Genomic DNA, 12,820 nt, shown 5'->3' on the forward strand with positions numbered 1-12,820 from the left:
CATCATCATCATCATCATCATCATCATCATCATCATCCTCAGTGCTGGGATCAAACCAATGGCTCCATCACTGAGTGCCAACTGCATGTTTGCTAGTTACTGCATTAGAGCTGCAGGGGCTGCAGAGATGGTTCAGCAATGATGAGCGAGCACTGTTCTAGAGGTGAGAGGTCAGTGCTCAGCACCCATGTGTGGCTCAGAAAGGTCTGTAATTCCAGTGTCAGAGATTCTGATTCTGGGCTTTCTTCTGGTGGCAGCAGGGAGCCACCGACGGGTGTTTGTTTGTTTGTGCGTTTGGGACAGGGTCTCATAGTGTAGCCCTGGCTGGAATTCAGGACTTTTCTTTTCCTGTGACTCTGATAGAGGTGGCTTGAGGGAGGGAGTTCAGAGTTCATCGTGGCAGGGAAATCGAGGCATCAGGAGCTGAGGGAGCTGGTTACATCCAATCAGGAAGCAGAGAGCAATGACATTTGGGGCTCCCCTCGATTTCATCTTGTAGGGGCCAGGATTCCAGCCTAGGGAATGGTTCTGCCCACATTGCGATGGTGTACCAGTTAAGTAATCAAGAAAATCCCCCACGGGTGTCCTCAGGGGCTAACCTTGATCCAGGCAATCCTTTCCAGGTGTGCCTGGAGGGCTATCTTCCAGGTGATTTTGGAGTCTGTCAAATTTGTAACACTAGCCACAGTTACAAGTGCTTTGAAAAGTCAGATGTTTGAAGACATAAAAGGGCAAGAGGAGGTTAAAGCGTAGAGCCAGGGATGGTGGCCTTGGTGCTGGCCCCTGGTTGCACTCAGGAGGTGGAGGTGGGAGGAACAGGAGTTCTGGTCTAGCCTGGGATACATAATGAGACCCTGTATGGAAACAAAGGGGAAGGAATGATGTTTGCCAAGAGAGATTGGGCTGTGTTGGGTCCAGAAGTCAATAAGCAATACATTCAAAATGTGATGGAAGGGGTGTGTGTGTGTGTGTGTGTGTGTGTGTGTGTGTGTGTGTGTTTCAGTTTCCTTCTCTGACATAGGGCTGATCGCAGACCGAACCTGAGGTCCTGCATGAGAAACCGCCGCGTCGTGCATGGTTGTTATCAGTGGCAGTTCTGAGCTGACACAAAGCCTGCTTCCTAAACACCGTGTGTGCTCTGCAGGGATTGACAGCTGGATCAACCTGAGCCGAGTGGATCCAGACGCCGAGGTACAGGGCGAGGTCTACCTGGCTGTGCAGCTGCTGGAGGATGCTCGGGGTCGATGCCTCCGCTGCCATGTGAGACAGGCCAGGTATTCTTGCTCTGGGGGAGGTGTGGGAGGCTCTGAAAATGAGCAAGGAGGCTAGGGATGTGGCTTGCCTGGCGCGCACAGGCCCTGGATTCTATTGCAGCACCACATAAACTGTGCGTGGTGGTTCACATGTCTAATCCCCAGCACTTGGGTTGGAAGCAGGTGGATTTCTGTGAGTTCAACAGTCTCTCTATGTAGACCAGGATGGCTTTGAACTCAAAGAGATCCTCCTGCATCTGCCTCTCAAATGCTGGAATTAAATGCTTTGGCCACTACAGTTGTCAAAAACAAGATCTTAACCCAGGGGCAGATGAGTGTGGATGGAGGCAGATGAGTGTGTGTGGAGGTAGATGAGTGTGTATGGAGGTAGATGAGTGTGTGTGGAGGTAGATGAGTGTGTGTGAGGTAGATGAGTGTGTGTGGAGGTAGATGAGTGTGTGTGGAGGTAGATGAGTGTGTGTGGAGGTAGATGAGTGTGTATGGAGGTAGATGAGTGTGTGTGGAGGTAGATGAGTGTGTGTGGAGGTAGATGAGTGTGTGTGGAGGTAGATGAGTGTGTGTGGAGGTAGATGAGTGTGTGGAGGTAGATGAGTGTGTGTGAGTTAGATGAGTGTGTGTGGAGGTAGATGAGTGTGTATGGAGGTAGATGAGTGTGTGTGGAGGTAGATGAGTGTGTGTGGAGGTAGATGAGTGTGTGTGGAGGTAGATGAGTGTGTGTGGAGGTAGATGAGTGTGTGGAGGTAGATGAGTGTGTGTGGAGGTAGATGAGTGTGTGTGGAGGTAGATGAGTGTGTGTGGAGGTAGATGAGTGTGTGTGGACGCAGATGAGTGTGTGTGGTAGCAGATGAGTGTGTGTGGAGGTAGATGAGTGTGTGTGGAGGTAGATGAGTGTGTGTGGAGGCAGATGAGTGTGTGTGGAGGTAGATGAGTGTGTATGGAGGTAGATGAGTGTGTGTGGAGGTAGATGAGTGTGTGTGGAGGCAGATGAGTGTGTATGGAGGTAGATGAGTGTGTATGGAGGTAGATGAGTGTGTGTGGAGGTAGATGAGTGTGTGGAGGTAGATGAGTGTGTATGGAGGTAGATGAGTGTGTGTGGAGGTAGATGAGTGTGTGTGGAGGTAGATGAGTGTGTGTGGAGGTAGATGAGTGTGTGTGGAGATAGATGAGTGTGTGTGGAGGTAGATGAGTGTGTGTGGAGGCAGATGAGTGTGTGTGAGGTAGATGAGTGTGTGTGGAGGTAGATGAGTGTGTATGGAGGTAGATGAGTGTGTGTGGAGGTAGATGAGTGTGTGTGGAGGTAGATGAGTGTGTGTGGGTAGATGAGTGTGTATGGAGGTAGATGAGTGTGTGTGGAGGTAGATGAGTGTGTGTGGGTAGATGAGTGTGTATGGAGGTAGATGAGTGTGTGTGGAGGTAGATGAGTGTGTGTGGAGGTAGATGAGTGTGTGTGGAGGTAATTGAGTGTGTGTGGAGGCAGATGAGTGTGTGTGGAGGTAGATGAGTGTGTGTGGAGGTAGATGAGTGTGTGTGGAGGTAGATGAGTGTGTGTGAGGTAGATGAGTGTGTGTGGAGGTAGATGAGTGTGTGTGGAGGTAGATGAGTGTGTGTGGAGGTAGATGAGTGTGTATGGAGGTAGATGAGTGTGTGTGGAGGTAGATGAGTGTGTGTGGAGGTAGATGAGTGTGTGTGGAGGTAGATGAGTGTGTGTGGAGGTAGATGAGTGTGTGTGAGGTAGATGAGTGTGTGTGGAGGTAGATGAGTGTGTGTGGAGGTAGATGAGTGTGTGTGGACGCAGATGAGTGTGTGTGGTAGCAGATGAGTGTGTGTGGAGGTAGATGAGTGTGTGTGGAGGTAGATGAGTGTGTGTGGAGGCAGATGAGTGTGTGTGGAGGTAGATGAGTGTGTATGGAGGTAGATGAGTGTGTGTGGAGGTAGATGAGTGTGTGTGGAGGCAGATGAGTGTGTATGGAGGTAGATGAGTGTGTATGGAGGTAGATGAGTGTGTGTGGAGGTAGATGAGTGTGTGGAGGTAGATGAGTGTGTATGGAGGTAGATGAGTGTGTGTGGAGGTAGATGAGTGTGTGTGGAGGTAGATGAGTGTGTGTGGAGGTAGATGAGTGTGTGTGGAGATAGATGAGTGTGTGTGGAGGTAGATGAGTGTGTGTGGAGGCAGATGAGTGTGTGTGAGGTAGATGAGTGTGTGTGGAGGTAGATGAGTGTGTATGGAGGTAGATGAGTGTGTGTGGAGGTAGATGAGTGTGTGTGGAGGTAGATGAGTGTGTGTGGGTAGATGAGTGTGTATGGAGGTAGATGAGTGTGTGTGGAGGTAGATGAGTGTGTGTGGGTAGATGAGTGTGTATGGAGGTAGATGAGTGTGTGTGGAGGTAGATGAGTGTGTGTGGAGGTAGATGAGTGTATGGAGGTAGATGAGTGTGTGTGGAGGCAGATGAGTGTGTGTGGAGGTAGATGAGTGTGTGTGGAGGTAGATGAGTGTGTGTGGAGGTAGATGAGTGTGTATGGAGGTAGATGAGTGTGTGTGGAGGTAGATGAGTGTGTGTGGAGGTAGATGAGTGTGTGTGGAGGTAGATGAGTTGGTGGAGGTAGATGAGTGTGTGTGGAGGTAGATGAGTGTGTGTGGAGGTAGATGAGTGTGTGTGGAGGTAGATGAGTGTGTGTGGAGGTAGATGAGTGTGTATGGAGGTAGATGAGTGTGTGTGGAGGTAGATGAGTGTGTGTGGAGGTAGATGAGTGTGTGTGGAGGTAGATGAGTGTGTGTGGAGGTAGATGAGTGTGTGTGGAGGTAGATGAGTGTGTGGAGGTAGATGAGTGTGTGTGGAGGTAGATGAGTGTGTGTGGAGGTAGATGAGTGTGTGTGGAGGTAGATGAGTGTGTATTGAGGTAGATGAGTGTGTATGGAGGTAGATGAGTGTGTGTGAAGGTAGATGAGTGTGTGGAGGTAGATGAGTGTGTGTGGAGGTAATTGAGTGTGTGTGGAGGTAGATGAGTGTGTGTGGAGGTAGATGAGTGTGTGGAGGTAGATGAGTGTGTGTGGAGGTAGATGAGTGTGTGTGGAGGTAGATGAGTGTGTGTGGAGGTAGATGAGTGTGTGTGGAGGTAGATGAGTGTGTGTGGAGGTAGATGAGTGTGTGGAGGTAGATGAGTGTGTGGAGGTAGATGAGTGTGTGTGGAGGTAGATGAGTGTGTGTGGAGGTAGATGAGTGTCTGTGAGGTAGATGAGTGTGTGTGGAGGTAGATGAGTGTGTGTGGAGGTAGATGAGTGTGTGTGGAGGTAGATGAGTGTGTATGGAGGTAGATGAGTGTGTGTGGAGGTAGATGAGTGTGTGTGGAGGTAGATGAGTGTGTGTGGAGGTAGATGAGTGTGTGTGGAGGTAGATGAGTGTGTGGAGGTAGATGAGTGTGTGTGAGTTAGATGAGTGTGTGTGGAGGTAGATGAGTGTGTATGGAGGTAGATGAGTGTGTGTGGAGGTAGATGAGTGTGTGTGGAGGTAGATGAGTGTGTGTGGAGGTAGATGAGTGTGTGTGGAGGTAGATGAGTGTGTGGAGGTAGATGAGTGTGTGTGGAGGTAGATGAGTGTGTGTGGAGGTAGATGAGTGTGTGTGGAGGTAGATGAGTGTGTGTGGACGCAGATGAGTGTGTGTGGTAGCAGATGAGTGTGTGTGGAGGTAGATGAGTGTGTGTGGAGGTAGATGAGTGTGTGTGGAGGCAGATGAGTGTGTGTGGAGGTAGATGAGTGTGTATGGAGGTAGATGAGTGTGTGTGGAGGTAGATGAGTGTGTGTGGAGGCAGATGAGTGTGTATGGAGGTAGATGAGTGTGTATGGAGGTAGATGAGTGTGTGTGGAGGTAGATGAGTGTGTGGAGGTAGATGAGTGTGTATGGAGGTAGATGAGTGTGTGTGGAGGTAGATGAGTGTGTGTGGAGGTAGATGAGTGTGTGTGGAGGTAGATGAGTGTGTGTGGAGATAGATGAGTGTGTGTGGAGGTAGATGAGTGTGTGTGGAGGCAGATGAGTGTGTGTGAGGTAGATGAGTGTGTGTGGAGGTAGATGAGTGTGTATGGAGGTAGATGAGTGTGTGTGGAGGTAGATGAGTGTGTGTGGAGGTAGATGAGTGTGTGTGGGTAGATGAGTGTGTATGGAGGTAGATGAGTGTGTGTGGAGGTAGATGAGTGTGTGTGGGTAGATGAGTGTGTATGGAGGTAGATGAGTGTGTGTGGAGGTAGATGAGTGTGTGTGGAGGTAGATGAGTGTGTGTGGAGGTAATTGAGTGTGTGTGGAGGCAGATGAGTGTGTGTGGAGGTAGATGAGTGTGTGTGGAGGTAGATGAGTGTGTGTGGAGGTAGATGAGTGTGTGTGAGGTAGATGAGTGTGTGTGGAGGTAGATGAGTGTGTGTGGAGGTAGATGAGTGTGTGTGGAGGTAGATGAGTGTGTATGGAGGTAGATGAGTGTGTGTGGAGGTAGATGAGTGTGTGTGGAGGTAGATGAGTGTGTGTGGAGGTAGATGAGTGTGTGTGGAGGTAGATGAGTGTGTGTGAGGTAGATGAGTGTGTGTGGAGGTAGATGAGTGTGTGTGGAGGTAGATGAGTGTGTGTGGACGCAGATGAGTGTGTGTGGTAGCAGATGAGTGTGTGTGGAGGTAGATGAGTGTGTGTGGAGGTAGATGAGTGTGTGTGGAGGCAGATGAGTTTGTGTGGAGGTAGATGAGTGTGTATGGAGGTAGATGAGTGTGTGTGGAGGTAGATGAGTGTGTGTGGAGGCAGATGAGTGTGTATGGAGGTAGATGAGTGTGTATGGAGGTAGATGAGTGTGTGTGGAGGTAGATGAGTGTGTGGAGGTAGATGAGTGTGTATGGAGGTAGATGAGTGTGTGTGGAGGTAGATGAGTGTGTGTGGAGGTAGATGAGTGTGTGTGGAGGTAGATGAGTGTGTGTGGAGATAGATGAGTGTGTGTGGAGGTAGATGAGTGTGTGTGGAGGCAGATGAGTGTGTGTGAGGTAGATGAGTGTGTGTGGAGGTAGATGAGTGTGTATGGAGGTAGATGAGTGTGTGTGGAGGTAGATGAGTGTGTGTGGAGGTAGATGAGTGTGTGTGGGTAGATGAGTGTGTATGGAGGTAGATGAGTGTGTGTGGAGGTAGATGAGTGTGTGTGGGTAGATGAGTGTGTATGGAGGTAGATGAGTGTGTGTGGAGGTAGATGAGTGTGTGTGGAGGTAGATGAGTGTATGGAGGTAGATGAGTGTGTGTGGAGGCAGATGAGTGTGTGTGGAGGTAGATGAGTGTGTGTGGAGGTAGATGAGTGTGTGTGGAGGTAGATGAGTGTGTATGGAGGTAGATGAGTGTGTGTGGAGGTAGATGAGTGTGTGTGGAGGTAGATGAGTGTGTGTGGAGGTAGATGAGTTGGTGGAGGTAGATGAGTGTGTGTGGAGGTAGATGAGTGTGTGTGGAGGTAGATGAGTGTGTGTGGAGGTAGATGAGTGTGTGTGGAGGTAGATGAGTGTGTATGGAGGTAGATGAGTGTGTGTGGAGGTAGATGAGTGTGTGTGGAGGTAGATGAGTGTGTGTGGAGGTAGATGAGTGTGTGTGGAGGTAGATGAGTGTGTGTGGAGGTAGATGAGTGTGTGGAGGTAGATGAGTGTGTGTGGAGGTAGATGAGTGTGTGTGGAGGTAGATGAGTGTGTGTGGAGGTAGATGAGTGTGTATTGAGGTAGATGAGTGTGTATGGAGGTAGATGAGTGTGTGTGAAGGTAGATGAGTGTGTGTGGAGGTAGATGAGTGTGTGTGGAGGTAATTGAGTGTGTGTGGAGGTAGATGAGTGTGTGTGGAGGTAGATGAGTGTGTGGAGGTAGATGAGTGTGTGTGGAGGTAGATGAGTGTGTGTGGAGGTAGATGAGTGTGTGTGGAGGTAGATGAGTGTGTATGGAGGTAGATGAGTGTGTATGGAGGTAGATGAGTGTGTGTGGAGGTAGATGAGTGTGTGTGGAGGTAGATGAGTGTGTGTGGAGGTAGATGAGTGTGTATGGAGGTAGATGAGTGTGTATGGAGGTAGATGAGTGTGTGTGGAGGTAGATGAGTGTGTGTGGAGGTAGATGAGTGTGTGTGGCGGTAGATGAGTGTGTGTGGAGGTAGATGAGTGTGTGTGGAGGTAGATGAGTGTGTGTGGAGGTAGATGAGTGTGTGGAGGTAGATGAGTGTGTATGGAGGTAGATGAGTGTGTATGGAGGTAGATGAGTGTGTATGGAGGTAGATGAGTGTGTGTGGAGGCAGATGAGTGTGTGTGGAGGTAGATGAGTGTGTATGGAGGTAGATGAGTGTGTATGGAGGTAGATGAGTGTGGAGGTAGATGAGTGTGTGTGGGTAGATGAGTGTGTATGGAGGTAGATGAGTGTGTGGAGGTAGATGAGTGTGTATGGAGGTAGATGAGTGTGTATGGAGGTAGATGAGTGTGTGTGGAGGTAGATGAGTGTGTATTTAGGTAGATGAGTGTGTGTGGAGGTAGATGAGTGTGTGTGGAGGTAGATGAGTGTGTGTGGAGGTAGATGAGTGTGTGTGGAGGTAGATGAGTGTGTGGAGGTAGATGAGTGTGTATGGAGGTAGATGAGTGTGTGTGGAGGTAGATGAGTGTGGAGGTAAATGAGTGTGTGTGGAGGCAGATGAGTGTATGTGGAGGTAGATGAGTGTGTATGGAGGTAGATGAGTGTGTATGGAGGTAGATGAGTGTGGAGGTAGATGAGTGTGTGTGGGTAGATGAGTGTGTATGGAGGTAGATGAGTGTGTGTGAGGTAGATGAGTGTGTGTGGAGGTAGATGAGTGTGTGTGGAGGCAGATGAGTGTGTGTGGAGGTAGATGAGTGTGTGTGGAGGTAGATGAGTGTGTATGGAGGTAGATGAGTGTGTATGGAGGTAGATGAGTGTGTATGGAGGTAGATGAGTGTGTATGGAGGTAGATGAGTGTGTGTGGAGGTAGATGAGTGTGTGGAGGTAGATGAGTGTGTGGAGGTAGATGAGTGTGTGTGGAGGTAGATGAGTGTGTGGAGGCAGATGAGTGTGTGTGGAGGTAGATGAGTGTGTGGAGGTAGATGAGTGTGTGTGGGTAGATGAGTGTGTATGGAGGTAGATGAGTGTGTGGAGGTAGATGAGTGTGTGGAGGTAGATGAGTGTGTGTGGAGGTAGATGATTGTGTGTGGAGGTAGATGAGTGTGTGTGGAGGTAGATGAGTGTGTGTGGGTAGATGAGTGTGTGTGGAGGTAGATGAGTGTGTGTGGGTAGATGAGTGTGTGTGGAGGTAGATGAGTGTGTGTGGAGGTAGATGAGTGTGTGTGGAGGTAGATGAGTGTGTGTGGAGGTAGATGAGTGTGTGTGGAGGTAGATGAGTGTGTATGGAGGTAGATGAGTGTGTGTGGAGGTAGATGAGTGTGTGTGGAGGTAGATGAGTGTGTATGGAGGTAGATGAGTGTGTGTGGGTAGATGAGTGTGTATGGAGGTAGATGAGTGTGTGGAGGTAGATGAGTGTGTGTGGAGGTAGATGAGTGTGTGTGGAGGTAGATGAGTGTGTACGGAGGTAGATGAGTGTGTATGGAGGTAGATGAGTGTGTGTGGAGGTAGATGAGTGTGTGTGGAGGTAGATGAGTGTGTACGGAGGTAGATGAGTGTGTATGGAGGTAGATGAGTGTGTATGGAGGTAGATGAGTGTGTATGGAGGTAGATGAGTGTGTGGAGGTAGATGAGTGTGGAGGTAGATGAGTGTGTGTGGGTAGATGAGTGTGTATGGAGGTAGATGAGTGTGTGTGGAGGTAGATGAGTGTGTGGAGGTAGATGAGTGTGTGTGGAGGTAGATGAGTGTGTGTGGAGGTAGATGAGTGTGTGTGGAGGTAGATGAGTGTGTATGGAGGTAGATGAGTGTGTATGGAGGTAGATGAGTGTGTGGAGGTAGATGAGTGTGGAGGTAAATGAGTGTGTGTGGAGGCAGATGAGTGTGTGTGGAGGTAGATGAGTGTGTGTGGAGGTAGATGAGTGTGTGTGGAGGTAGATGAGTGTGTGTGGAGGTAGATGAGTGTGTATGGAGGTAGCTGAGTGTGTATGGAGGTAGAAGAGTGTGTGGAGGTAGATGAGTGTGGAGGTAAATGAGTGTGTGTGGAGGCAGATGAGTGTGTGTGGAGGTAGATGAGTGTGTGTGGAGGTAGATGAGTGTGTGTGGAGGTAGATGAGTGTGTGTGGAGGTAGATGAGTGTGTGGAGGTAGATGAGTGTGTGTGGAGGTAGATGAGTGTGTGTGGAGGTAGATGAGTGTGTGTGGAGTTAGATGAGTGTGTGTGGAGGTAGATGAGTGTGTGGAGGTAGATGAGTGTGTGGAGGTAGATGAGTGTGTGTGGAGGTAGATGAGTGTGTGTGGAGGTAGATGAGTGTCTGTGAGTAGATGAGTGTGTATGGAGGTAAATCACTTGCTACTCAAGCCTGATGACCTGAGTTTGAACCCTGAAACCCATAGCGGAAAGAGAAAACCAACTCTTGAAAATTGTCTGTGACCCCCACAGATGTACATAAACACGTAATCACACACACACAAATGCATACGATTAAACAAACAGACACATACATTGTCACGGACACACACAGTCACAGACAGACACACATATACACATAGTCAGACATGCAGCCACAGCCACACACAGAGACAGAGAGATACACACACACATCATACATACAAAGACACCGTTACTTCTCTGGCCTTAGTCATTGGCTCCCTGAAGGCAGGTGGCCTCTGGCGAGATGGATCTAGGACTTCAGGCAGTGTCTCCAAGGGATGGGGGACAAAATAAACCTTGTGGCCTGAGGCTGGTGACCTACCAACTTTGTTTGTACAACTGACCAAGAACCTCACTTTTACAGAAGATCCCAGGGTCAATTCTTATTGGCTCCACCTGGGGTCACACTGGGGTCTTACGGGATGGGGGGGGTGATGGAGGAGAGCCTGAAGGAAGTCAACAGACACAGAATCCGTAAAACCCAGAGGCAGCCTTGTCTGTCTTCCCTCTGCCTCCCTCCCTCTGTCTCCAGCCCCCTTCAGCTCCTCAGTTCCCCCTCACATCCTTCAGCTTCTCTATCCTCTTCTTCCTCTCGACATCCTGCCTTTCTGTCCCCCCCTCCCCCCTCCCCGGGGAACCTTCACTCTTAGGTTCTGCCCGCACATATTAAGAACAATCTGTGTTTCTAGCTTGCTGTGTGACCATAAGACCCTTTCTTACCCTCTCTGAACTTCTCCTGACAGCTCTGGATTCAGGTCTCAGCCTTGGCCCCAGATGGATATGGGAGAAGCATGGATGAGGAATGGCTCAAGAAGGAAGGGAACCAGAAAACAGATTGTGTTTAGGGGTCTGAGCTCAGCTTTTCTGCCCATGGCCCCCTCCCCAGACACTAGGCTGTACAGGATCCTTGCACGCAGGAGAGGGACCGATTGCTGTCGCTTAGCAACTGTGTTGGTTCCTAGGAAACCAAAGACTTTGGATGCCCAGCAAGGCTGGGAAGCAAGCGGGAGGAAGAAACAGCCCCTGGTGGTGGTGGGGTGTTCCTGGATTTGGGGGCCTGCTAGAAGGGGGATGGGGAAGCTGACTCAGGTGAGGCTTCGAGTTGTCATGGTAACCACAGGCAGGATGTCTGTATCTCCTGCTTTTTCTTTGTTCCCAAGCAGGGTGTGGGCATGTGTGTTTGTTGAATGAATAAGTGAGCGGAGCCAAGTGCTACACTAAGTAACTTTTCTGTGTCATCTCGTTGGACCGTTGGCCCTGTGAACTTGGTCTGTTATTGTCCTTCTTTTCTGGACTAAGCCTCAGGAAGGGGAGGGGACTTTTTCTAATGCCACCCAGCAGGGTCAGGTTTTGAATTCATGCCTGTAGCTTCCCATGTAGGGCATCTGGGGAGATTGAGGCATTCTTTCATTTCCATTGTCCTTGCTAAGTGTTGTGATACAGTCTGATCTTTCTGTGCCTCAGTTTCCCTTCATGGAAATCAGGGGTAATCGGGAAATCTTCTGCTTCCCATGAGTTTTGTGTTTAGAAACTGCCGGGTTTGCATGGGTGCAGTGATGGACCTGACCTGGGCCCCTGTGATGGACAGGCTTGTTGCCCTGATAACAGAACCTTGCCATTAGAATGATCTAGTATGAACTCTCTCTCCTAGGCCTGCCTCGGGTCTGGGTCCTTGAGGGCCTGTAACCACATACTCCTTCTCTTCCTCTGTCCCCAGGGACCTGGCCCCCCGGGACATCTCGGGCACGTCAGACCCATTCGCGCGTGTCTTTTGGGGCAGCCATAGTCTGGAAACCTCGGTGAGCAGACAGTCAGGCAGCAGTGTGGCACCCCTCAATGGGAGGTGTCAGTCACCTCTGCTGCTCACAGCCCTCTGCGCCCTCAGACAATCAAGAAGACCCGCTTCCCACACTGGGATGAGGTGCTGGAGCTGCGGGAGTCACGGGGGACCGCTTCCCCACTGCGAGTGGAGCTCTGGGATTGGGACATGGTGGGCAAGAACGACTTCCTGGGCATGGTGAGTGTCCCCCCCCCCACACACATTAATAAATGCTCTCTGTGGCTCCCATTGCCTCCCGTGAGCAGACAGGTAAGATTGGGGTCTGGGGGTGGGCGTTCAAGCTGTCGCAAGGACCATTGGCCGGCCTGCGTAGTGGAGTCTCTATCTTCATGAGGCAGGCAAGGACCTCTCTGAGGTCACGGGGTAGGCCCACGGCTCCTGGGTATGCTGGTGCCTGTCATCTGCATTGACCTAACCGTCACCACCCTGTGCGGCTGACAGTCATGCTCCTCCAATGCACATCACGTCTGGAACAGTGGAAGTGGGTTTTCTGAAGCCCTGTGGCTTTTAGCTCTTCTCTGGGAACACGGCCCCAGGCTCGTCTGAGGCTGTGGCTACGGCAGTGGCACTGTGTTCACCGTGTGACCCAGGGCGAGCCATCTCTCCAAGCCTTAGCTTTTTCCCCTCTCTCTTTTACTTTTTGTTCTTTCAATACAGGGTTTCTCTGTGTAGCTCTGGCTATCCTGGAACTCACTCTGTAGACCAGGCTGGCCTTGAACACCCAGAGCTCTGCTTGCCCCTGCCTCCCCAGTGCTAGGATTAAAGGCGTGCGCCACTGCCGCCTGGCTCCTTAACTTTTCTCAATTGTAAATTAAGTGTCCTCTAGAGGCCCTAAGTGCCCTGGCTTGAGAGAGAGGAAGAGCTGGACCCTGACTGACCACATGGCATCTGTGGATAGCAGGCCAAACTCTCCCTCCAGGGCTGGGTGGGCCCTGCATCAGGCAGGACAGGGCCCCCAGCTGAGGTCTCTGTGTCCCCTACAGGTGGAGTTCACCCCACAGACCCTTCAACAGAAACCACCCAACGGCTGGTTCCGCCTCCTGCCCTTTCCTAGAGCTGAGGATTCTGGGTAAATGTGGGTGCCTAGGGAGGAGCACCACCTCAGCAGGTTCCCTGGGTGCTGGCACCAGCCCACCTGTCCCTCTAGCCCTGGTCACATGTCCCTGGG

General features: G+C 50.5%; 1 protein-coding gene across 2 annotated transcripts in view; it reads left to right on the plus strand.

The window, feature by feature from the left end:
* Rasal1 (RAS protein activator like 1) overlaps nucleotides 1-12,820 on the plus strand; it is a 38,581-nt gene that overhangs the window by 7,943 nt on the left and 17,818 nt on the right. For both annotated transcript variants that reach the window (XM_075982153.1, XM_075982156.1), the window contains exons 5-8: nucleotides 1,145-1,274; nucleotides 11,530-11,611; nucleotides 11,698-11,829; nucleotides 12,636-12,721. In XM_075982153.1, coding sequence (XP_075838268.1) covers nucleotides 1,145-1,274; nucleotides 11,530-11,611; nucleotides 11,698-11,829; nucleotides 12,636-12,721 — 430 coding nt within the window. The remainder of the gene's footprint in view (nucleotides 1-1,144; nucleotides 1,275-11,529; nucleotides 11,612-11,697; nucleotides 11,830-12,635; nucleotides 12,722-12,820) is intronic.

Source organism: Microtus pennsylvanicus, chromosome 1 (assembly GCF_037038515.1).
Source record: "Microtus pennsylvanicus isolate mMicPen1 chromosome 1, mMicPen1.hap1, whole genome shotgun sequence".
Classification (NCBI taxonomy): domain Eukaryota; kingdom Metazoa; phylum Chordata; class Mammalia; order Rodentia; family Cricetidae; genus Microtus; species Microtus pennsylvanicus.